The sequence below is a fragment of the Leucopleurus acutus genome, assembly GCF_964270905.1.
Source record: "Leucopleurus acutus genome assembly, chromosome: 1".
Classification (NCBI taxonomy): Eukaryota; Metazoa; Chordata; class Mammalia; order Artiodactyla; family Delphinidae; genus Leucopleurus; species Leucopleurus acutus.
The window spans coordinates 63,039,576-63,065,085 of NC_139142.1; the positions used below are offsets into that span (position 1 = coordinate 63,039,576).

The 25,510-nt window shown below is 36.5% G+C and overlaps 1 protein-coding gene across 1 annotated transcript in view; it reads right to left on the bottom strand.

The window, feature by feature from the left end:
• Positions 1–25,510, bottom strand: part of PRORP (protein only RNase P catalytic subunit) — a 128,317-nt gene that overhangs the window by 60,999 nt on the left and 41,808 nt on the right. The window contains exon 5 of the mRNA XM_082844645.1: positions 12,696–12,803. Within this exon, the coding sequence (XP_082700771.1) occupies positions 12,696–12,803 (108 nt within the window). The remainder of the gene's footprint in view (positions 1–12,695; positions 12,804–25,510) is intronic.

A 25,510-nucleotide genomic window follows, 5' to 3' on the forward strand; every position in this document is an offset into this window, starting at 1 on the left:
TTTTTAATCCACCATAGAAACAAATAAGGTTGTTGTAACTGAAAATACAGGCATAGGTTAGGTGAGCAGAGTGGGGTTACTTTAGAAGAATCAGGGAAGATCTTTGAGATGCTGATAATGATCCAACTGTTTGAAGAAGGAAACATATTAAAGGCTGAAGGAATACCAAGTACAAAAATCTTGAGGAAGGAACAAGTTTGGAATGTCTGAGGAACAGGAAAATTTCTAGTGTGTCTATAATTCAGTGAAAGGCAAAGAGAAAAAAACCAGAGATGAGGCTGAAAACAGAGGTAAAGATCAGATGATGAAAATTACTATAATCCATGATAAGGAACTTGGATTTTATCCTAAGTATCCTGCAAAGTCAATGAGGCAAGGATGAAAAAGCAAGGAGGCCACTTAGCAGTTTAGGTGAGAGATGATGTTAATAGGGATAGAAAGAAGTGATTAGATTACAGGATATATTTGGGAATCATGACCATTAAAACTTGTCAGTCAACTGGATGTGGGGCTAGTGAAAAAGAGTAGTTGAGGTTACAATCCTTGGAGGATGGTGGTGCCAATTACTCACTCACTTGAGCTTAAAAAAATGTGGATACAATTTAGTTTCTACCTCTCATTATGCAGTGCTTTTCCTCAGAAGTATTTGTAAGAGCCCAAATAACATGTTGTTGAGAAATGGCTGTTCATAAAAAAATCCATGCTGCTCCAAAAACATAGTTTATTAAATTAAAAGAAAAGAAATCAGATTCAAGAAAATCCAAAACACTAGACCTTGCAGGTAATGAAAAAGGAATGTTAGTCTAAGTGCTACATAAAGGCTGGCTCAAGGGCTGTACAAGGGTTCATACCTAACACTTTCTAATCTAGTCACTGTTTCTCCCAAATTACAACATGTTCTGGAGAACTGAATGTTACAAAACCATTTTGCAATACTTAAAATCTTTTAAAAAAAATTCTTATCCCATGTATTTTGGGTAAACATTATTCTCCATTTTTACATTCCAAGTAAATTTTTAAGAAAAGAATCATACACAAACACAAGAATCACTCTCAATAGACAACAAAATGCAAAATATACTATGAATTTCTTGTTTAGATAACATAACCATCAGCCTAATCATGTTCCAGCATTCACAGCATTTATCAGCCTATAGACATACCCTCACATCTTAAAACAGTATCTGGCATGTAACAGTTGCTCAATAAACAGCAACTGATTCTACATTGTAATTCCCTGCTAAGATGCTCTAACTGTTCTTCTCAAAATGGAAGCTATATATCAATAATTAACCTGCCAGTCACTCAGAACCCTTCCCTCTTCTCAAAAATACAAATACAAACCAAAACCTTTCTTCTTCTGAAAAACTGCAACCAAATATATATATATATATATATTTGCTGTACGCGGGCCTCTCACTGTTGTGGCCTCTCCCGTTGCAGAGCACAGGCTCCGGACGCGCAGGCTCTGCGGCCATGGCTCACGGGCCTAGCCGCTCCACAGCATGTGGGATCTTCCCAGACCAGGGCAAGAACCCGAGTTCCCTGCATCGGCAGGCGGACTCTCAACCACTGCGCCACCAGGGAAGCCCCAAATAAATATTTTTGAAAAGCAGAATACACTTAACACTTGAAAAACATCTAAAGGTGAGTAACAAGTCTTATTTTGCCCAGATTTACTAAAGGTTCAACAGATGAATTAGAAAGGGTCAAGCCTAGTCCTGTCTAAATCTCACTATACTCTAAATTATGTTCGTTTACCATCTACTGAAGATTGCTTCTTTAAAAGGGAACCCTCCTACACTGTTGGTGGGAATATAAATTGGTGCAGCCACTATGGAAAACAGTACGGAGGTTCCTTAAAAAACTGAAAATAGAGTTACCGTATGATCCAGCAATCCCATTCCTGGGCATACATCTGGAGAAAACTCTAAATTGAAAAGATACATGTACCCCAATGTTCACAGAAGCACTATTTACAATAGCCAAGACATGGAAGCAACCTAGGTGTCCATCGACAGATGAATGGATAAAGAAGATGTGGTGTGTATATATACAGTGGAATACTACTCAGCCACAAAAAAGAATGAAATAATGCCATTTGCAGCAACATGGATGAATCTAGAGATTATCATACTAAGTCAGACAAAGACAAATATCATATGATATCACTTATATGTGGAATCTTAAAAATGATACAAATGAACTTATGTACAAAGCAGAAACAGACTCACAGCCATAGAAAACAAACTTATGTTACCAAAGAGGGACGGGGGATAAATTAGGAGTCTGGGATTTGCAAATACAAGCTACTATATATAAAATAGATATACAATAAGGTCCTACTGTACAGCACAGGGAACTACATTGAATATCTTGTGATAACTTACAATGGAAAAGAATCTGAAAAAGAATATATACATATATAACTGAATCACTTAGCTATATACCAGAAACTAACACAAAATCATAAATCAACTATACTTCAATTAAAAAAAAAGAGATTGTTTCCCTAAAAATGCAAACACTAAAATGTAAATAGATAGCTAGTGGGAAGCAACCGCATAGCACAGGGAGATCAGCTCCGTGCTTTGTGACCACCTAGAGGGGTGGAATAGGGAGGGTGGGAGGGAGATGCAAGAGGGAGGAGATATGGGGATATATGTATACGTATAGCTGATTCACTTTGTTATAAAGCAGAAATTAACACATCATTGTAAAACAATTTTACTACAATAAAGATGTTTAAAAAATGCAGACACTATAAATTCAAGAACTAAAACTATATAACTTTAGAAGAAAAGATAGGCATAAATCTTCATAATCCTGGATTAGGTAACGATTGATTGATTGATGCATGCATGCACACTGCACAGCATGGCATGTGGGATCTTAGTTTCCCAACCAGGGACTGAACCCGAGCCCCCTGCGTGGAAGCACAGAGTCTTAACCACTGGAACACCAGGGAAGTCCCAGGCAATGATTTCTTTAGATAGGACACCAACAGCAGGCAAAAAAAAAGACAAACTGGACTTCATCAAAATTAAAAACTTTTGTGCTTCAAAGGATACCATCAAGAGACTGGAAAGACAATCCAAATGGGAGAAAATATTTGCAAATCATATACCTGATAAATCCCTAGTATTCAGAATACATGAAAAAATTACAACTCAATAAAAAGACAAGTAATGCTATTAAAAAATAAGCAAAGGATTTTAATAGACATTTCTCCAAAGAAGATATATAAATGGCCAATAAGCACATGAAAAATGCTCAACATCATATACCAAATCAAAACTACAATGAGATACCATTTCATACCTACTAGGATAGCTATAATAAAAAAGACTGGTAATAACAAGTGTTGGTAAGGATGTGGAGAAATTGGAATCTTATATACTGCTGGTGGAAATGTAAAATGGTGCAGATGCTTTGGAAGTTTGGCAGTTCCTTAAAAAGTTAAACAGAGAACTACCATATGACCTGGAAATTCCACTGCTTAGGTATATACCCAAGAGAACTGAAAACATGCTCACACAAAACATGTACATGAAGTGTTCACAGTAGCATTATTCTTAATAGCCAAAAAGTGGAAATAATCCAAATCTCCACAAACTAATGAAGAGATAAATAAAATGTGGCATATCCATACAAGGGAACATTATTCAGCAATAAAAAGTAATGAAGTACTAGGACTTCCCTGGTGGTCCAGTGGTTAGGAATACACCTTCCAATGCAGGGGATGGGGGTTCAATCCCTGGTCAGGGAACTAAGATCCCACATGCTGCGGGGCAATTAAGCCCGTGCGCTCTAGAGCCCGCGTGCTACAGCTAGAGAGAAGCCCATTGCTGCAATGAAGATCCTGTGTGCTGCAACTAAGACCCAACACAGCCAAATAAATAAATAAATATTTTTTAAAAAGTAATGAAGCACTGATTCATGCTACAATATGGATGAAATTTGGAAGCATGCTAAGTGAAAATATGAAATGTCTAGAATAGGTAAATCCATGAAGACAGAAAATAGATTAGTGGTTACCAAGGGTAAGGGGAGAAAGGAATTGAGAGTGACCACTAAAGGGTATGGGGTTACTTTGAGGGGAATGAAAAATATTCTGGAATTTGATATCAATAATGATTGCAAAACTCTGTAAATATACAGTTGTCCCTTAGTATCCAGTGGGGATTGGTTCCAGAACCCCTGGGAGATACCAAAAGCCATGGATGTTCAAGTCCTTTGTACAAAAATGGCATACTTGGCCTTCCATATCTGAAGATGCACAACCAGCAGATTCAGAGGGCCCACTGTACTAAAACTCACTGAACTGTACACTTTAAAAGGATGAATATTATGGCTTATGAATTATACCTCAATGTAGGTACTAAAGAAATGACACATTACTTGATCAAAATCCTAAACTGTGCCAAAAGTGAAATCTAGTCGGGGACTTTACAATCTCCAGTTCCATTCAGTATATCCTGTAATGGTATTAAGACACCAGAAACTACAAGATGGCCATGGATTTAGTAATAACTTTTAAGCAAAAAACAAAAAAGTTTTCTTTTTCAGTAACAAACAAAATCATATATTAATCATATAGTTCCATGCCGTATTTATGTTTTCAGAATCACAAGTAACATTTAAATAGGAATCTTCATATCTGAGTTAAAGGCTCTTCTGAATTACTTTTGGCCATAGCCGCTCTATGACATGTAACATACATACTACTCTCCTGAGAACCTGTGTTCTTCACCTTTACTTTTGTATCACTTTTAAGACCAACAGCAAAAACAGTGAAGAATACTGGGGGTTTGCCTGCATTTCATATTTGATTATTGCTTTTTCTTTCAATGAATGATGCCATTCTGCAAAAATCGGTTTTAACAACCTCTCCTTGCTTTAAAATTCTGTACGTTATTCTGAGAAATGTGTCAATTACCACCACCTTTTACTGCATGGTTAGAAAACCCTCAGCAAATATTTAAAGTTAAGATTAAGGTTAAAATTAAACAACGTGTGGAGCTGCCAATACAACTAACTCAACTGAGGTCACAAGTGGATGAACAGACATAGCTGTGTACAGCTAAATGTGCACATTCCCAGGCAATGACAACCACCAGTAAGTCTCAACTCTACAAGGTGACTGGCAAGTTTCTACTGACACCAATTATAAGACATAATCTGATTTCAAAAAAAATTAAAATATAAAAAAGTGCATATGAAAATTGAGAAAACAAGTTCACAACCAGAACTTATTTTTAGCTCCTTAAGTCACTATCACCCCTAAACTGTATAGGCTCTGAGATCAAGATATGTGATCAAGGTGTACTCCCTAAATAATGAATGTAAAAATGGTCTTTTCTAATTTATGAACTTACAGAGGACAATGCTGGATACATAATTGACCATTAATAGAAAAGGACCAAGAAGAATTTGTCACATATTATGTAGAGGGTCCATGGAAAAAACATAAAAACCTGTACATTATTCCACAGAAGAAAACCTGGAAACTTCTTCACACAAAGATGAAAAACTCTAGAACTAAGATTCCTAATCTTTCCTTTGTGCACACTTAAAGGCAACTGTATTAAGAGAGAGAAAATACTAGCAAACAGAATCAAACAGCACATTAAAAGGATCATACACCACGATCAGGTGGGGTTTACCCCAGGAATGCAAGGATTCTTCAATATATACGCAAATCAATCAATGTGATAACTATATTAACAAATTGAAGGAGAAAAACCATATGATCATCTCAATAGATGCAGAAAAAGCTTACGACAAAATTCAACACCCATTTATGATAAAAACCCGCCAGAAAGTAGGCATACAGGGAACTTACCTCAACATAATAAAGGCCATATGACAAACCCACAGCCAGCATTGTTCTCAATGGTGAAAAACTGAAACCATTTCCACTAAGATCAAAAACAAACAAAGTTGGGCTTCCCTGGTGGCACAGTGGTTGAGAGTCCACCTGCCGATGCAGGGGACACGGGTTCGTGCCCCGGTCCGGGAAGATCCCACATGTTGCAGAGCGGCTAGGCCCATGGGCCGTGGCCACTGAGCCTGCACATCCAGAGCCTGTGCTCCGCAACAGGAGAGACCACAACAGTGAGAGGCCCGTGTACCCCCCCCCAAAAAAAAACCCCAAACAAGGTTGTCCACTCTCACCACTATTATTCAACATAGTTTTGGAAGTTTTAGCCACAGCAATCAGAGAAGAAAAACAAATAAAAGGAATCCAAATTGGAAAAGAAGAAGTAGAGCTGTCATTGTTTGCAGATGACATGATACTATACATGGAGAATCCTAAAGATGCTACCAGAAAACTACTAGAGCTAAGCAATGAATTTGGTAAAGTAGCAGGTTACAAAATTAATGCACAGAAATCTCTTGCATTCCTATACTCTACTGATGAAAAATCTGAAAGAGAAATTAAGGAAACACTCCCATGTACCATTGCAACAAAAAGAATAAAATACCTAGGAATAAACCTACCTAAGGAGACAAAAGACCTGTATACAGAAAACTATAAGACATCAATGAAAGAAATTAAAGACGATATAAACAGATGGAGAGATATACCATGTTCTTGGATTGAAAGAATCAACATTGTGAAAATGACTATATTATGCAAAGCAATCTACAGATTCAGTGCAATCCCTATCAAACTACCAATGGTATTTTTCACAGAACCTGAACAAAAAATTTCACAATTTGAATGGAAACACAAAAGAACCGGAATAGCCAAAGCAATCTTGAGAAAGAAAAACGGAGCTGGAGGAATCAGGCTCCCTGACTTCAGACTATACTGCAAAGCTACACTAAACAAGACAGTATGGTACTGACACAAAAACAGAAATACAGATCAATGGAACAGGATGGAAAGCCCAGAGATAAACCCACGCACATATGGTCACCTTATCTATGATAAAGGAGGCAAGAATGCACAATGGAGAAAAGACAGCCTCTTCAATAAGTGGTGCTGGGAAGACTGGACAGCTACATGTAAAAGAATGAAATTAGAACACTCTCTAACACCATACACAAAAATAAACTCAAAATGGAATAAAGACCTAAATGTAAGGTCAGACACTATAAAACTTACAGGAAAACATAGGCAGAGCACTCTATGACATAAATCACAGCATGATCCTTTTTGACCCACCTCTTAGAGAAATGGAAATAAAAACAAAAATAAACAAATGGAACCTAATGATACTTAAAAGAAAGAAAACCATAAAGAAGACAAAAAGACAACCCTCAGAATGGGAGAAAATATTTGCAAATGAAGCAACTGACAAAGGATTAATCTCTGAAATATACAAGCAGCTCATGCAGCTCAATATCAAAAAAACAAACAACCCAATCCAAAAATGGGCAGAACACCTAAATAGACATTTCTCCAAAGAAGATATACAGATTGCCAACAAACATATGAAAGGATGCTCAACATCACTAATCATTAGAGAAATGCAAATCAAAACTACATTGAGGTATCACCTCACACCAGTCAGAATGGCCATTGTCAAAAAGTCTGCCAACAATAAATGCTGGAGTGGGTGTGGAGAAAAGGGAACCCTCTTGCACTGATGGTGGGAATGTAAACTGATACAGCCACTATGGAGAACAGTATGGAGGTTCCTTAAAAAACTACAAATAGAACTACCATATGACCCAGCAATCCCACTACTGGGCATATACCCTGAGAAAACCATAATTCAAAAAGAGTCATGTACCACAATGTTCACTGCAGCTCTATTTACAATAGCCAGGACATGGAAGCAACCTAAGTGTCCGTTGACGGATGAATGGATAAAGAAGATGTGGCACATATATATAATGGAATATTACTCAGCCATAAACAGAAACGAAATTGAGTTATTTGTAGTGAGATGGATGGACCTAGAGTGTGTCATAAAGAGTGAAGTCAGAAAGAGAAAAACAAATACTATATGCTAACCCATATATATGGATAAAAAAGAAAAAAAATGGTTCTGAAGAACCTAGGGGCAGGACAGGAATAAAGACACAGACATAGAGAATGGATCTGAGGACATGGGGAGGGGGAAGGGTTAGCTGGGACAAAGTGAGAGAGTGGCATGGACATGTGTACACTACCAAATGTAAAACAGATAGCTAGTGGGAAGCAACCGCATAGCACAGGGATATCAGCTCGGTGCTTTGTGACCACCTAGATGGGTGGGATAGGGAGGGTGGGAGGGAGACGCGAGAGGGAGGGGATATGGGGATATATGTATATGTACAGCTGATTCACTTTGTGATACAGCAGAAACTAACACACCATTGTAAAGCAATTATACTTCAATAGAGATGTTAAAAAAAAAAAGGGAGAGAGAGAAAGCGGACAAATAAGAAGTTCAAGAATATTTCCTTTCTGGGTTATTTTATTAAACTTTGTTTACAAATTTTAGAAATGTTTGATCTAAGAAATCTGGGTTAAAACTGTCCAGCGCTTTTCACATAGCAGATTCATGGCACAAATGCAACTAAATAATTGAGGCAATCATGTAATAAGCAACTTTGAAGAAATGTGTTGTATTTGGGCACTTTTATACACTGTTGGTGGGAGTATAAATTGCTACACTCATTTTGGAAAGCAATTTGGCAATATGTAGTGAGACCTTTAAAAATATCCTTACCCTTTGACTCAAGAGTTCTATTTCTGGGAATCCATTCTCAGGAAATCATCTGAAACGTGCACAGAGATCTTCTTCCAAGCATTATTTACCATGGTGAAAAATGAGAAACAATCTAATATGCCCAACAACAGGGAAATGATTAAAAAATTGTGGTAATCCATAAGATACAGTTATTTTAGAATATTTACCAAGAATGCCTTTTTACTTTTCCTGATGGTGATTTTTTTTAATTTTAAAGTAATATATACTCATTGTAAAGAAAATTTTAAAAACATAAATGAACAAGTAAAATCCTCTTATTGTCTTATACTCTATCCCCAACTCCTAAAGTTAACTATTGTTAAGTTTTTTTGTGTAATTTCTAGAAATTTTCTAGTCAGATACAAACTTACCTAACAAACATTTATATATGGGTAATCCTTTGGTTTGCTTTTAACACAAGTGGGGCCATATTCAGTTTGTTGCTCTTCAACTTTTTTCTTACACTTAACTTTGGGTATCGTTCCACATCAGTACATACAGATCTCCCTCATTCATTTAAAATAGATGTTTCAACATATATCAAGTCCTAAGTTGACAGATATTTAGGTTGATTACACTTTTCTGCTTACAAACAATGCTGTAACTAACATATTTGGACACATAACTTTATATAGTAATGTGAATATATTCGTTTCTAAGAGTAGAATTTCAAACCTTTTAGGCATCCAAAGTTATTGCCAAATCACCCACCAAAAAAACATTGTACTGATACCCTCTTCTCTACCTCTCCAAACCATTCAAAATACTGGATACTACCAACTTTTAAATCTCTGCCAGTCTGGAAGACAAACATTTTAATTTGCATAACTAGAATTATGAATAGGGTTAAGCCACTTTTCTACTGCATGGTTCATCTTTTTCTTATAGGCTTATAGAGACCTTGGTACAGTCACGAAATTAGTCCTTTGTCACATGTATTGTAAACAATTTTTTTCAGTTTGTTTTTATTTTTTTATTTTTATTATTTTTTTTTTTGGTGGTACGCGGGCCTCTCACTGTTGTGGCCTCTCCCCTTGCGGAGCACAGGCTCCGGACGCACAGGCTCAGCGGCCATGGCTCACGGGCCCAGCCGCTCTGTGGCATGTGGGATCTTCCTAGACCGGGGCACGAACCCGTGTCCCCTGCATCGGTAGGCGGACTCTCAACCACTGCGCCACCAGGGAAGCCCTGTTTTTATTTTTAAACAATGTTAATAGTATTTTTTACTATCTAACAAATTTCTCTATTCCTCCCATTAGGGTTCCTGAATTTTATATATGCTTCAAACGTCCTTCCATCTCAAATATTTTTAAAAAGTACATGATTTCTCCTATTCTTTTTATAATTTCATTTTTACTGAGAGCTTTCAACAACTGTAAATTAAAATATAGATATATAATTATTTACACAGTTGGAGCCCAATTAGGTAAAAAAAAAAATAGAAAAATACAGCAAGGAAATAAAACATTGACAGTGATTATTGTTGAATGTTAGGATTATATATGATTTTCTTTTCTGTAACTTCCAAATTTTCTACAAGGAACAGAACTTACTTTTTTTTTTCTTTTTTTTTTGTGGTACACGGGCCTCTCACTGTCGTGGCCTCTCCCGCCACGGAGCACAGGCTCCGGACGCGCAGGCTCAGCGGCCATGGCTCATGGACCCAGCCACTCCGCGGCATGTGGGATCTTCCCAGACCGGGGCACGAACCCACATCCCCTGCATCAGCAGGCGGACTCTCAACCACTGCGCCACCAGGGAAGCCCAGGCCTTACTTTTATAATCATAAGAAAATAACATTTCTTAAAATCAAATTTTAAATTTTTCTTAAGTTTTTGATGGTACTGGCTTCAATTTTCAATCAAGTATTGTTTGAGTACCTCACCTAGAGTCAAACAGTAATACTAAATTTAATACTAAGGCAGAGATTTGTATTTTCTTTTAGCTCCATTGACATGGATGACACAACAGGAGAAAATCTTAAACTGCCAAACGGGTTTGCTAAAAGCAAGAATTACGGTTCCATTTGCGAAGTTACTTTGAATAGTAATCACAATAATAGTTACACCTATTAGGTACTTAGTATGTGCCAAGTATTCTTCACTACATCTTTAAGAGATGGGTACTATTATTATGCCTATTTTACAGATTGGGAAACTAAGGCACAGATAGGTTAAATAACTTGCTCAAACTATGAAAGCAATTAAAAGTGGTAGATTGAATATAAAAAGTCTGGTTCCAGAATGCCCATTCTTAATTTCTAAACTAAAATGCTACTTTAAAGTTATTTAAAATGCTATTAAATGCTATTCAGGTGGCATCTCTGAGTCTCCAAGCTGAGATTTCCCACATATAATGCCAGTGCACTACCACACATAACAGTGCTCTGAAAAGCTGGGTAATAACAATTACTTGTCACATAAACTATGGCTTACATTAAATTATTTTAAGAGTAAAAGCTAAAAGTAGTGGCAGATGCCTATGATTTCCCTGGCCCATCATTTGATCTCTGCCTCTCTGCCAAAATCTGCTAAAATCTTTAAAAATGTGCACATTTTGGGCTTCCCTGGTGGCGCAGTGGTTGAGAGTCCGCCTGCCGATGCAGGGGACACGGGTTCGTGCCCCGGTCTGGGAAGATCCCACATGCTGCGGAGCGGCTGGGCCCGTGAGCCATGGCCGCTGAGCCTGTGTGTCCGGAGCCTGTGCTCCACAATGGGAGAGGCCACAACAGTGAGAGGCCCGTGTACCGCAAAAAAAAAAAAAAAAAATGTGCACATTTTTCTCCCACAATGCCAGGGAATGTGTTTACTACATCATCTTCAACATGGTACCTGCATAAGTTATTCCCATTTGGGCTATATATTTCTGGCAAGCCAATTTTTAGTGCTTTGTGTGAAGCTGAAAGTCAAATAGAAGGTAAACAAATAGGAAACTTCTCATTCTCACAGTTTAGATGGGAATGAACTCTTCTGATTCTGAGCTGTACCATGCATTAGTGATAATAATTTCATACTTCCTATTCTGGCTTTGCTTTTGTCAATGTTACTGCTTCAAAGGGCCCTTCAGGTACCTAAGAGATAGAAATATTTTCAACTTACTTTTGTGTTTTTTAATAATAAAGGAGAAAAAGTACATACTTGACCATAAGAATGTAGGCACAAATGTAAAGGAAAGGCATACACAAAATTTTCTATAAATCTACCTTGTCCTTTTTTAGTAGCTGTAAGCTTTTTTGAGTACAAATGGTCAAATTGGACTAGTAGCAACTCTGAGAAAAAGCTTTTAAGTTGGCAGTAATTTTTAAGAAATAATAGTTTAACTACAGATGAATGGCCATAGATTGCCAGGAATAAGAGCCACAAGTCTGAAACCCAGGAACTCTCTACAATCAACTTTTGATGCTATGACTGCTTTCTAAGGATTTACTGAACAAAATTGACCTTAATTTTCTAATTTTCTAATCTGTAAAAATGGGGATTAAAATAATTGCTCACTAGTGCTATAAAAAATCATGATATTCCTATTAGAAACTACTAGGATACTTAGAAATTGACAGAACAAACAATTACCTTACAAAAAAAAGAACTGCTTAGGTTAATTTATGAACATAGTATGTTTAGAAAAACACAAATGTGAGTTATGATTAATATCTCTTAATAGTATATGTTGATAAATTTCAAATGGAGGGATGTGATCCACAGGGACAAGATAGAGTAACCCCAAAGAGTAGAGACCTAGGAGAAGGTTAACTAAAGGTTACACAAAAAGGGCTGAACTGGCCCTTTATTACATAGACTTTTTAATCTCTCACGCTTGCCCTGCCTGTAAGAGCCACTTACTTGCCAGAGATGAAAACACTGAATCTTAGATGACTGGTTGGTCACTTTTGGGAACTTATTTTTAGAGGAAGGTAAAATGGGAAACTAAGAGACCCAAGGAAGACCACAAATGGGTACAATAAATATTTCTAGAGATTTGGAGTAACAAAATAAAACTTGTACTTACAACTTGAGATTCACGAGCTTTAGGAAACATTTTGGCAACATTGAGCCCATCAATGACAATATCAAAAGGAGGATGGTATTTTACAAAGTCCTGAAATCTCTTAAGTTCCTAAAAAAGAAAAGTCAGATAAAATATTAATAAGAACCTAGTAAGGTCTTTATTATAAACACACTGCTATGACTTTCATTATTGTTCTGGTAAGTCAAAATATTCATCCCTTAAAAATACACACACACACAGATGCTTTCAAAATGAAATCTGAAAAGACCAGCCTAATAGATACAACTGCATGTAATTATCTGATACATCTTATAATCTCATAGTGTTTTACACTTCACAAAGTACTTCACATGGTATTTCATTTGATCTGTAACCAGTTATCTAGTCTGCTACACTGACACACATGGTAGTCAGATGAGAATAAAATGTCAAAATCTCTATGCCCTGTTCTATAAGCCAAGGAGAAGCGAATCTCAGATATGCCAGTCTATCAGTGCAACCATGTTGAAAAAACAAGACTCTATAACTTGTACTCCTCTCTTGTCATCAAGAGGATTTGGTTACTTATGGCTATTGTGAAGAGTTGAAAATTCATTCATTCATTCAACAAACATTTGTTGAAAGCCTCATTCTATTGAAAATGGGCACTGTTGTTCATGGTGTCCATAAATTGTTAATGTGGCTACACTGAGACACAGGTTTCGCTTCCATCACTGTAATTTTATTGCAGTGGTGACAATGAGACATGTAACATATTTTTTGCTAGGCTCATAAGTAAAAATTGGATATAACAAGGCTTTTCAATATTAGAAAAGATGAAGGAATAAACAGCAATGTGCTTGCTATATTTAACTTCTGGGGAAAAAAAATTTGTTGACCACCTATGTGCCCAGCAGTTACCAAAGAGACAAAAGCCCAACTTAATGGAGCTTGTACTTTAATGGAAGGAGACACAAAATAAACAAGTTACTATATTAAATGTCAAATGTGATGAGTGCTATGGATGGAAGAAAAGGAGGAGAGGGAGCTCCACTCCTGGTAATGAGATGGAGTAGTCTGTAATGGAGTACCAGATAATATAGTATTTTCTATATAAAAAATAACTATTTGAAGGTGCTAGAGAATGACCAAAAGCAAGCAGAAATTGGAGGGCACAAAACATATGAAAGAAGGTTTGATGGTTTTAAAACATGTCTGAAAATTCTTTGACACTCCTCCCCCCTCAAAAGGTAGAGTCTAACTCCCTTCTCTTGAATAGAGGCTTTTCTTTGTGACTGCCTCAATGAATGAGTGTGGCAGAAGTGACACTCTGTGACTTCCAAGGCTGGGTATTAAAAGGCAATACAGCTTCCATCTGGCTCTCCCTCTTAGGATGTCTGCTCTTTGAACCCAACCATCATTAAAAACCAGGCAGAGGTCATGGGTCATGTACAGGTGTTCTACCTGACAGTCGAACTGAGTCCCGGCCAAAAGCCAACACCAACCATCAGATCTAGAGAGTGAGGGAGATTTCAAGATGACCTTAGCCTTCATTTGATTACAACAGTAGAAGGACCAAGCAAAAATCACACAACTCAGTTTAGTCAAACCCTAGAACCATGAGATGATATAATCATAATAATAATAATAGGCGACTGTTTCTGTTTAATGCCACTACATTTGTGGTGGTTTGTTATCTATTTACAGATAACCAGATAATAAGTGAACTGCAGCAGGAGAAATTTGCCTGTATGTGGCTTTTTGCCAGAGGGCACTCTCTAGTCAGCATGGTTGGCAGGGGCAGCTGGAAATCAAGCAGAAAGCCACAGACTGACTGGTTTGAGAAATCAGAAGAGTTTGAGGCTGCCAGAGAGGCTGGGAAGTTACAGAAAGAATGCTAGAAAAGAGGGAACTGCAAAAATCTGTGTATAAATCTGCCCAAATCCTTGGCTAACTCTTGATCTGTACATGCGTGGAGGAGACTCCAAGGAGCCCAGCAAAAAAAACAACAGATGAAAGACTTAAAAGACTCGAACAAAGATTTCAATTATTATCCACTGCAAGAGTGGCAGAGTCTGGAGTCTCTAAGTCTAACCAAGTTTAACAGTCTGGTAAAGCAGAAAATCAATAACCTCCAGAGGAAGATAATGGAATCCAGAGCCTTTGCAAGATGCCCCTCACAATGTCCAACATACAACTTAAAAAATAATAAACATGAGAGGAAATAAGAAAATGTGACCCACAGTCAAGAGAGAAGAAAGTCAACAGAAATCAATCCAGGTCCAGATGCTGGAGTTAGCAGGCAAGAAATTTAAAGTAGCTACTATAAATAGATTTAAGAATTTAAAGGAAAATATAGTTATAATGAATGGAAAGAAAGGAAAAAAACAGAAAATGGAAACTATAAAAATGAACATTCTAGAGCCAAAAGGCACACATGTGGAATAAAATATTCACAGGGTGGACATTACAGATTAGGGATGGGAAAAGTAAGAGTCAGTGAACACAAATGACGGAGCAACAGAAATTATGCAACTGAAGGAAAAAAGATTGAAAGAAAAAGATAAAGCCTTAGTAACCTGTGGGACAATACCAAACAGACCAACATATGTGTCATTCGAGTCTAAAAGGAGAGGATGGAGAGGAAAGAGAAAATAGAAAAGGGAATCTGAATAATGGCCAAAATTTGATGAAAAATATAACTTATCTAAGACGCAGAGCAGACTCGAAGCAGGATAAATACAAACAAAATACAAAGCAGGATAAATCAAAGATAAATCAAACATGCAGGTGTGATATATATGACAACAATAGCATAAAAATCAGGAAGTGTTTGGTAAATGGAATTCTACTGCTACAAGGTTCCTACATTTTATGTGAAATGGTGTAATCTAAACTCTAAGTGGACTAGGTTAAAGATTCATATTATAATCCCAACTCACATATTTAAAAATAATACAGAAAAGGCATAGATAAAAAGCCAACAGAAGAATTCAATGAAATATTTTTAAAAATTAAATTAACCCAAAAGAACATGAAAGTAGGAACAGAGGAACCAAAAAAAATTTTTTTGGATAAATATAAAACAATAGCAAAATAAAATATTTAAATTCAACCCTATCAAAAATGCTGTTTATAAGAGACATACTTTGTTTTTTCTTCCAATTTTATTGCAATATAATTGACATACAGCCCTGTATAAGTTTAAGGTGTACAGCATAATGATTTGACTTACATACATTATGAAATGATTACCACAATAACTTTAATGAACATTCATCACCTTAATATACACAAAAATTTTTTAAAAAGAAAAAAAAAATTTTCTCGCGACAAGAACACTTAGGGTTTACACTCTTAACAACTCTTATATTTGACACACAGCAGGGTTAATTATATTTATCAGGTTATACATCATATCTCTAGTACTTATCTAAATAACTAGAAGTTTGTGCCTTTCGACTAACTTCATCCAATTTGCCCTCCCCCACCCCGTCTCTGATAACCACAAATCTGATCTCTTTGTCTGTGAATTTGTTTGCTTGTTTGTTTTTGAAGTACAGTTGAACTACAACTGTATGTTAGTTCCTCATGCACAACATAGCGATTTGCTATTTCTATATGTTTCAAAATTATCACCACGATAAGTCTAGTTACTATCTGTCACCATAGAAAGATGTTACAATATTATTGACTACATTCCCCACACTGTACTGTTAACACCCGTGACTCATTTATTTGGTAACCGGGAAGTCTGTACTTCTTAATCTCCCTTAATCTATTCCTCTCCGCCGGACACTCATCCCCTCTAGCAACCACCTGTTTGTTCTCTGTATCTATGACTCTGTTTCTATTTTGTTATGTTTGTTCATTTGTTTTGTTTGTTAGATTCCATATAAAAGCGAAATCATCGAGTATTTGTCTTTCTGTCTGACTATGTCACTTAGCATAATACCCTTTAGGTACATCCATGTTGTTGCAAATGAAAAAATTTCATTCTTTTTTATGACTAATATTCTGTTGTGATATATACATATATATACGCATGCATGCTACATCTTCTTTATCTATTCATCTGTTGATGGGCACTTAGGTTGCTTCCATGTCTTGCCAATTGTAAATAATGCTGCAGTGAACACTGGTGTGCATATATCATTTCAAATTAGTGTTTTTGTTTTCTTTGGATAAATACCCAGGAGTTGAAATGCTGGATCATATGGTAGTTCTAGTTTTAGTTTTTGAGGAACTTCCATACTGTTTTCCATAGTGGCTGCACCAATTCACATTCCCACAAACAGTGTAGAAGGGTTCACTTTTCTCCACATACTCACTAGCTCTTGTTATTTGTTATCTTTTCGATAATAATCATTCCAGCAGGTGCGAGGTGATATCTCATTGTGGTTTTTGTTTTCAATTCCCTGGTGACAGTGACGTTGAGCATCTTTTCATGTGCCTGTTGGCCATCTGTATGTCTTCTTTGGCAAAACATCTATTCAGGTCCTCTGCCCACTTTTTAATTGGGTTGTTTGTTTTTTTAATGTTAAGGTGTATGAGTTCTTTGTATATTTTGGATATTAACCCCTTATCTGATATATTGTTTGCAAATATCTTCTCCCATTCAGTAGGCGGCATTTTCATTAAGTCATCAGTTTCCTTTGCTGTGCAAAAGCTTTTTAATTTGATGTAGTCCCATTTGTTTAAAATATTTGAATTCAACCCTATCAAAAATGCTGTTTATAAGAGATGTACTTTAAATATAAAGATATGGATAAGCTGAAAGTGAAAAGTAGGAAGAAAATACATATCATGCATCAGTATGCTTAAGAAAGTCGGAGTGGCAACACTAATTTTAGACAAAATAGATTTTAAGAAAACGAGTATTACAAAAAATAAAAAGGTACACTTTGTAATGACAACAAAATCAATATATGGGGAAATCATATTCATAAATAAGAACAGAGCTTCGAAATACATGAAGCAAAACTTGACAGAAGTGAAAGGAGGAACATAAATGTCTATAATCATAGATGGAAATTTCAACTTTTCTCTCCACAATTGATAGAACAAGTAGATAAAAATCAGCAAGGATAGAGAAGACCTAAACTACTATTAACCACTTTGACTTGATTGATATCTAAAGGACAATATATCCAACAATGGCAGAATATTTCTTCCTTTTAAGTACACATGGAACACCAAGACAAACCACAGCTCTAGGCCATAAAATGAGTCTCAATACATTTAGAAATATTAAAATCTGAAAGAGTATGTTTGCTGATTACTCTAACATACACACACACACACAAAAGTGGACCCTTGTACACTGTTGGTGGGAATGTAAATTGGTGCAATGACTACAGAAAGCCAACAGCAGTAAGATATCTAGACAAGTTCCAAGTATTCCTGAATAATACTTCTAAATAACCCATGGGTTAAAAGAAAATTACACAGGAAATTAGAAAATATTTTGAATTAAGTGACAGTAAAATATTAAATATTAAAATTCATGCCTGCATTAGAGCAATACTTAGCTTTAAATGATTACATGAAAAGAAGGTCTAAAATCACTGATCCAAGTTTTCACTTTAAGCTAGAAAAAGAAGAGCAAATAAATTTCAAGAAAGTAATAATAATAATAAAGAGTCAAATCAGAGAAACAGAAAAGTAAGAAAACTAACAAGGGAAAAAGCTGGAGGATAAAACGAACCCCCATCCCTATCTCATATCACACTCAAAAATTATTTTGTTATAGGTAAGTCTAAACCCAAAAGCAAAAACTATGAAATCTAAACCTAAGAGCCAAACCTAGAAGAAAAGAGAATTCTGCATAACATCAGGATAGGCAAAAATTTCTTGGGCAACACAGTCATCACCAATATTCACACAGTATGCCTCCTGATACGATGCCTCTGACAAGGATACAACAGCATTTTTGTGCTATTCTTGCCAAAAACGCATAGCCTGAATCTAATCATAAGGAAATATCAGGTGAACCCAAACGGAGAGACATTCTGCAAAACACTAGGTCTATAGTTTTCAAAAAAAATCAAGGTCCAAGAAAGACAAAGATAACTGGGATTTTTGTTGCAGATGAAAAAAGACCAAAGAAACATGACAACTAAACCCAATGTGTAATCCTGGAGTGGATCTGGGGGAAGGAGAAACTTACAAAGGACATTATTGTGACCACTGACAATTGTGACTGAGTATCAACTGCGGATTAGATAATATCATTGTATCAAAATTACAAAGAGGAAGAACCCTCTTTGTAAGGGGTTATTGGCCTCTTTAGGCCAATAAGCACATGATTAGACACTCAACATTATTAGTCACTAGGGAAATGCAAATTTAAAACCACTGAGAAATCATTATCCACCCACCAGAATGACTAAATTTAAAAGACTGACCATAATAAGCATGTGGAGCAATTGGAACTTTTAAATATTGCTAATGGGATGCAAAATACAACCACACTATGGAAAACAATTGGGCAGTTTCTTATAAGGTTAAGCATACATTTATCCTATATCTCAATAATTCCACCTTTAGGTATTGAAAGAAGAGAAATGAAAACATGCGTCCACAGAGACTTGTATGTGAATGTTAATATTGGCTTTATTTGTAATTGTCCCAAACTGGAAACAATTCAAGTGTCCATCAACTGGTGAATGAATGGAAAAAAATGTGGTATATCCAGACAATGTTATACTATTCATCAATAAAAAGAAACTACTGATACACACAAACACATGAATGGATTTCAAAAGTATTATGCTAAATTAAAAAAACGGCAGACATAAAAGGCTAATACATACTGTATGATTTCATTTATATGAAATTTAAGGCAAAACTATACCAACGGAAAGCAGATTAATGGTTCCAGGAAGGAGGGAGAGGGAACTGACTGCAATGAATACAAGGGAACTTTTGGGGGATGATATACTTGGTCCCATATCTTGATTATAGAGGTTATGACACACCTGCATGTATTTGTCAAAACTCACTGAATTGTACACTGGCAAATTTTTTATATGTAAATTATACCTTAATAAAGCTGATTAAAAACAAAAGGAAGAAAATCCTAGTAGTAATAAATATTTCACCTTTAAGATAACCATTGGTCCATATGCATGCTTTCATATGTCACTTGACTTCTTTAGCTTTTCTATCCCTGCCGACTACAGTTGTGCGGGACCATCCTCTTTCCCTTCTACTCAGCAAAACACTTTGTTTTAAAATTTCTCTGCTCAAATATATTTCCTATACAACGTTTAGAAAGTTCCAATTCATATCAAAACTAACTAAATATTAGTTGGAATGGGAATACTATTTTTTATAAATGGAAATAAAACTATCAAGGAAATTAAAACAGTTCACATACAACATGACCATCTCTTGTTTCAGTTTGAACGAACCAAGGAAAACAAGTGCATTAAATTTCTAAAATTCAGGTTTCACTAATAATTAACATTAAAAAGATTTCCCATTATACTTCCAATTTATCATCTTGGTGCTGCTCTTGGTATTCATTATATTCACTTCAGGAGTAATGACAAACCAAGGTAGTTCAGTATTACTGGAAAAATGGACATCTGTAAAAATGAAGAGTTAAACTAAATAGATAGCTTATAAAATCCCCTTCCAGTTCTGATATTCTATGTTAACCACTCTTGGAAATCCCTTAAAACCACAGAATGGAAGAGGGTATACTGGAGAAGTTTTGTTCCAAAGCTGAGTCTCAGGAACCTCTGTGCAATCACAGGATGTGTAAAATATAATCTCATCCAAAGATTATCCTCCCAATCCATGTCTTCTAATAGACAAACAGAAAAATCCAAGAGGTTGGGTGGTTGTTGTTTTTTCCCCATTACTAAAGCTCTGCTTAGTAAATATGTTACTAGTCAGGGAGTAATACTTTTACTACTTTGTAATACTTCCAGTGGGTCCTCAAGATACTCACTTTCCGAACTAAACAAATTTATGTCATTGCGCACAAAAGCCCTTGAATAGACCACGCTGAAAAGGCGTGAAAAAGAAAGAGTTGACCTACTGAGACAGCACACTAACTATGGCATAGGGCAATACAAATATGCAGGCTTAGCTGTTTTAATGGATGGTAAATTTAAGCAAAGAACATTTCTTTCTAGGGCTACTACTGCCAGAGTTGTACTTGACTGCAGACTGGCTTATGATCTGGGGTATGAAAATCCACTAACCTTTTGATCATTTGTTTCTTGGCTACTAATAAAAGAAGTTTTAATTAAAAAAAAATAATCTCATGGAGACATAATTCATATACCACACACTTCACTAGTTTGAAATGTACAATTCACAGATTGTGCCACATCACCACCATCTAATTTTAGAATATTCTGTCCCTCCTAGAAAAACTCCAGGAATTCCTTGGAGGTCCAGTGGTTAGTACTCTCTGCACTTTCACTGCCGAGGGCCCAGGTTTAATCCCTGGTTGGGGAGCTAAGATCCTGCAAGCCATGCAGCACTGACAGAAAAAAAAGAAACAACTCCATTCTCATTAGCAGTCAATCCTCATTCCCCCACCTACCACACAGCAACCACTAATCAATCTACTTTGTTTCTATAGATTTACCTATTCTGGACATTTCAGATAAACTAAATCATACAAATATGTGGTATTCTATGACTGACTTCTTTCATTCAGCATATTTTCTTTCTTTTTAAAAAAATATTTATTTATGTATTTATTTGGTTGCACTGGGTCTTAGTTGCAGCATGCAGGTTCCTTAGTTGTGGCATGAGAACTCTTAGTTGTGGCATGCGTGTGGGATCTAGCTCCCTAACCAGGGATCGAACCCGGGTCCCCTGCATTGGGAGCGTGGAGTCATCCACTGCACCACCAGGGAAGTTCCCTCAGCATAATATTTTCAAGGTTTAACCATGTTCAGCATGTATCAGTACTTCATTCTTTTTTACTGCCAAGTAATATTTCACTGTATGGTAATACCATATTTTATTTACTTATTCATTAGTGGATGAACACTTGGGTTATTTCCACCTTGGGGCTATTATGAAAAATGGTGCTATGAACATTTGTGTACAAGTTCTGCATGGATGTATGTTTTCAATTCTCTTGGGTATATATCTAGGAATGAAACTGTCAAGTTACCAAATGTGGTAATTCTGTTTAACTCATTGAGGAACTGCCAAACTGTTTTCCAAAGTAGCCGCACCATTTTACATTCCCAACTGCAATGTATGAAGGTCCCAGTTTCTCCACATCCTCAACCAAAACTTGTTATTGTATGTCTTTTTTATTATAGTCATGCTTGTGGGTGTGAAGAGGTATCTCCCTGCAGTTTTGATGTACATTTCCCTAATGGCTAATGATGCTGAGCATCTTTTCACATGCTCACTGGTCTAAAGGGAGTTCTTCATTTTTGTAACATACAGGTTTTATAAATTCAACATATATCTCCTTCAATAATTGTCACAACTTCAATTGTCTTAACTCATTTTATACTTTTAAGTTTAAATCTGAGAAGTTTAACTGCATAGGAATTATAAAAACTGTACAAAAGAAATTGTAAACTCAGATGACTACAGGAACCAGGCAGGTGATATAAACAGGTAAAACAGGCCAAGTCTAAGAAACCATAAGAGCAGGAAAAATGATAATTAGCAAATACTCAGATCTCATTGTCGAAGATTCGACAGAAGGAGGTGACGGCTATGACCAAACTGGAGAATGGAGGTCCCTTATAAAGGAAACAGCCCAGTGCTCGGTCCAGATAATTGTTGCCACACAAAAATAAAGACGCAGGGTTAGCAAAAATAAAGACCCAGTGTTAGCAGATTTGATATTCGAAAGAAAATTTAAAAATCTGGCATTTTGAAACATGTGAAATAACTTTTTAAAAGAGTAAAACACAAAGACACTCAAACAAATAAACTAATATGGGCTAGATCTCACCCTTAGGCCACAAATTCATAATACATTCACTTGGTCAGTGAGTCAACAGATTTTCATTAAGTACCAAATGTATGTGCAAAATAATGTTCTTATTCCTAGGAACAGAAAAGTGAAAACATTTCCTGCCCTCAAGGAATTTATATTACCCAAGGAAACAAGCAATACCAAGGTAACAAATACTTAATTTCATGTAGAGAAAAGTGCCTTGAAGAACAATTAAGCCAGGCAGGGTACTAGCATCACCTTCCCTAGTCCCTCTCTATTTTAGATTTGGTGAAGGCCTTTCTAATGAGGTGACTTTTGAACAAAGACCTGAATGAAGTGAGGGAGTAAACCATGCTCCCTCTGGGGGAAGTGCCCTCTAGGCAGAGGAAAGAACCATGAAGGCCCTTAAGAAACACCAAAGAGGGCTTCCCTGGTGGTGCAGTGGTTAAGAATCTGCTTGCCAGTGCAGGGGACACAGGTTCAAGCCCTGAGCCGGGAAGATCCCACATGCCGCGGAGCAATTAAGCTTGTGCGCCACAACTACTGAGCCTGTGCTCTAGAACCCACAAGCCACAACTACTGAGCCGGCGTGCCACAACTACTGAGGCCCATGCTCCTAGAGCCTGTGCTCCGCAACAAGAGAAGCCACCACAATGAGAAGCCCGTGCACCGCAACGAAGAGTAGCCCCCACTCGCCGCAACTAGATAAAGCCCGCACGCAGCAACGAAGACCCAACACAGCCAAAAATAAACAAATAAATTTATTTAAAAAAAAAAAAGAAACACCAAAGAGCTTAGCATGTTTGAGGATTAACAACTAGGCAATTTGGAAACTCAAAGAATAAGTATAAAGTCTTTATGTAATTATAGTTTGAGCTTAAATTTAAAAAAAAAACTTGCTTATTGCTACAACATGGAAAAGAGTAAATAAATGAAAAAACAATTCTAAAACAGCTAATCAAAAGTTTAAATTCTTTATCTTATCGGCCGGCAGTCCCCAGCCTTTCTGGCACCAGGGACTGGTTTCACGGAGGACAACTTTCCCACGGATGGGGGGTGGGGGAATGGAGGGATGGTTCAGGTGGTAATGGGAGCGATGGGGAGCAGCAGATGAAGCTTCGCTTGCTCACCCGCTGCTCACCTCCTGCTGCGCGGCCCAGGGATTGCAGACCCCTGTCTTATCCAACCTCTTATTAGAAACAATGAAGTAGAACTGATATTTGTTGATTTGTGGTTGTTACCTAATCACAAATGAGTAGCAGAAAGATCCAAAGATGAATAGCAAGAAAGAGAAATAAAAGAATGGCCCTTATACACTAGATACGTGAGATCTAGAATGGAGGTGACTCCAGCTCCTGCCATCAAAAAGCTGCCTTCATAACGAAAAATAACTCTCACAACATACGTGGCAGTATAACTTGACTCTTCTACTTATTATTTCTTCTACACTATGGATGAGAAAACAAACAGGTTAAGCAACTGATTTTTCTCAACAAATGATATGCAAAGAGGCACTAACTTCTTTTTTAGCTTTCCACTTAGATGAGCTTAAATTTTTTCAAATTTTGGGGATGACGATCTATATGTTTTTGACAGTTTACTTCTATTCTGAGACTTTGATACAAATTTCACAAGGAAATTAAAAACAGATCTCTCTCATTTATTTTGTTTAATTTCCTACTCTAGAATAGCAACTAAGGGGAACCAGGAGGACTACAATAACATATACTCAAAACTGTATTGCATAAAAGAAGCAGTGATCCTAACATGTCAATTATATCCAATGTACTGAAACATCAGATAATATTTTCCAAAGATTAGAAGAAACGGAATATCAAAACAACTGGCTTTAGTCACAGTGGATATGGAAAAACAGGGGAATACCAGTTATTTTGGTTAGAAGCACTGTTCTAAACATGGGAACAACAGTAAAAAAATGCATCTGTGCATCAAATGGCCAAATTTCTTCATGTGCCTTCTTAAAACCATGGGATCCAAATAAATCCTCAATAGAAAGAACACTAGCATGACTGCCTTAACTTAGCCTGAGAAAAACTAAGTCACAGGTCTGGAAAATGTCACTGCAACCTCATAACTAATAATTTTAGAAAGTTTATAACAATTTAATAGCAAGTTATATTTTAGTTGTTTTTTTATTCAGTAATTATAATTACTATCATGTAGAATCCTATTTAAAAATACTTACAATTTTATGTGAATTTTCTGATTCCAGTAAGATGAAAAAACAAACAAAAAAACCCTTCCTCCTAGGAATATCTAAAAAGGCTGGATAAAATATGACAAAAATACTTAATACGTGGTGAACTTTTAAGAAAGGAAGTGAAATAAATCTCTAATTGCCAGAGATGAAGCCAGATCTGAAAATCAGAATGGTAAGGATAAGAGGTGATGTTAATGTTGTCCAGGAAGGAAGCAAAAAACAGAAATGGACTGGGTATCAGCAAACAGGGGCTTGGCTTTTGATACCCCCAGTGGAACTGGAGACCTATCAAACCTTGGGCCCAAATGAGGGGGGAAACTGGAGTGAACTCCGCAGTAAAAGAAGAACCTCTACAAATGAGCACATTGAAGTCCAAACATAATACACCAGCTTCTCTATCTCTACTAGGGGTCTAAGTAGGAAAAAAAAAATCTCTTAAAATAGGAACTCCAGGAATTCCCTGGTGGTCCAGTGTTTAAGACTCCATACTTCCACTGCACGGGGCACAGGTTCGGTCCTCCATCGCGGAACTAAGATTTCGCATGCCGTGTGGCACAGCCAAAAGTATAATAATAATAATAAAAGAAAAGAAAGAAATAGAAACTCCAGGCTTGTATCTTAAGTAAGTTTGAAGCACAAATTTAGATAAACTATATGACACAAATCATCATGTTCCACTGA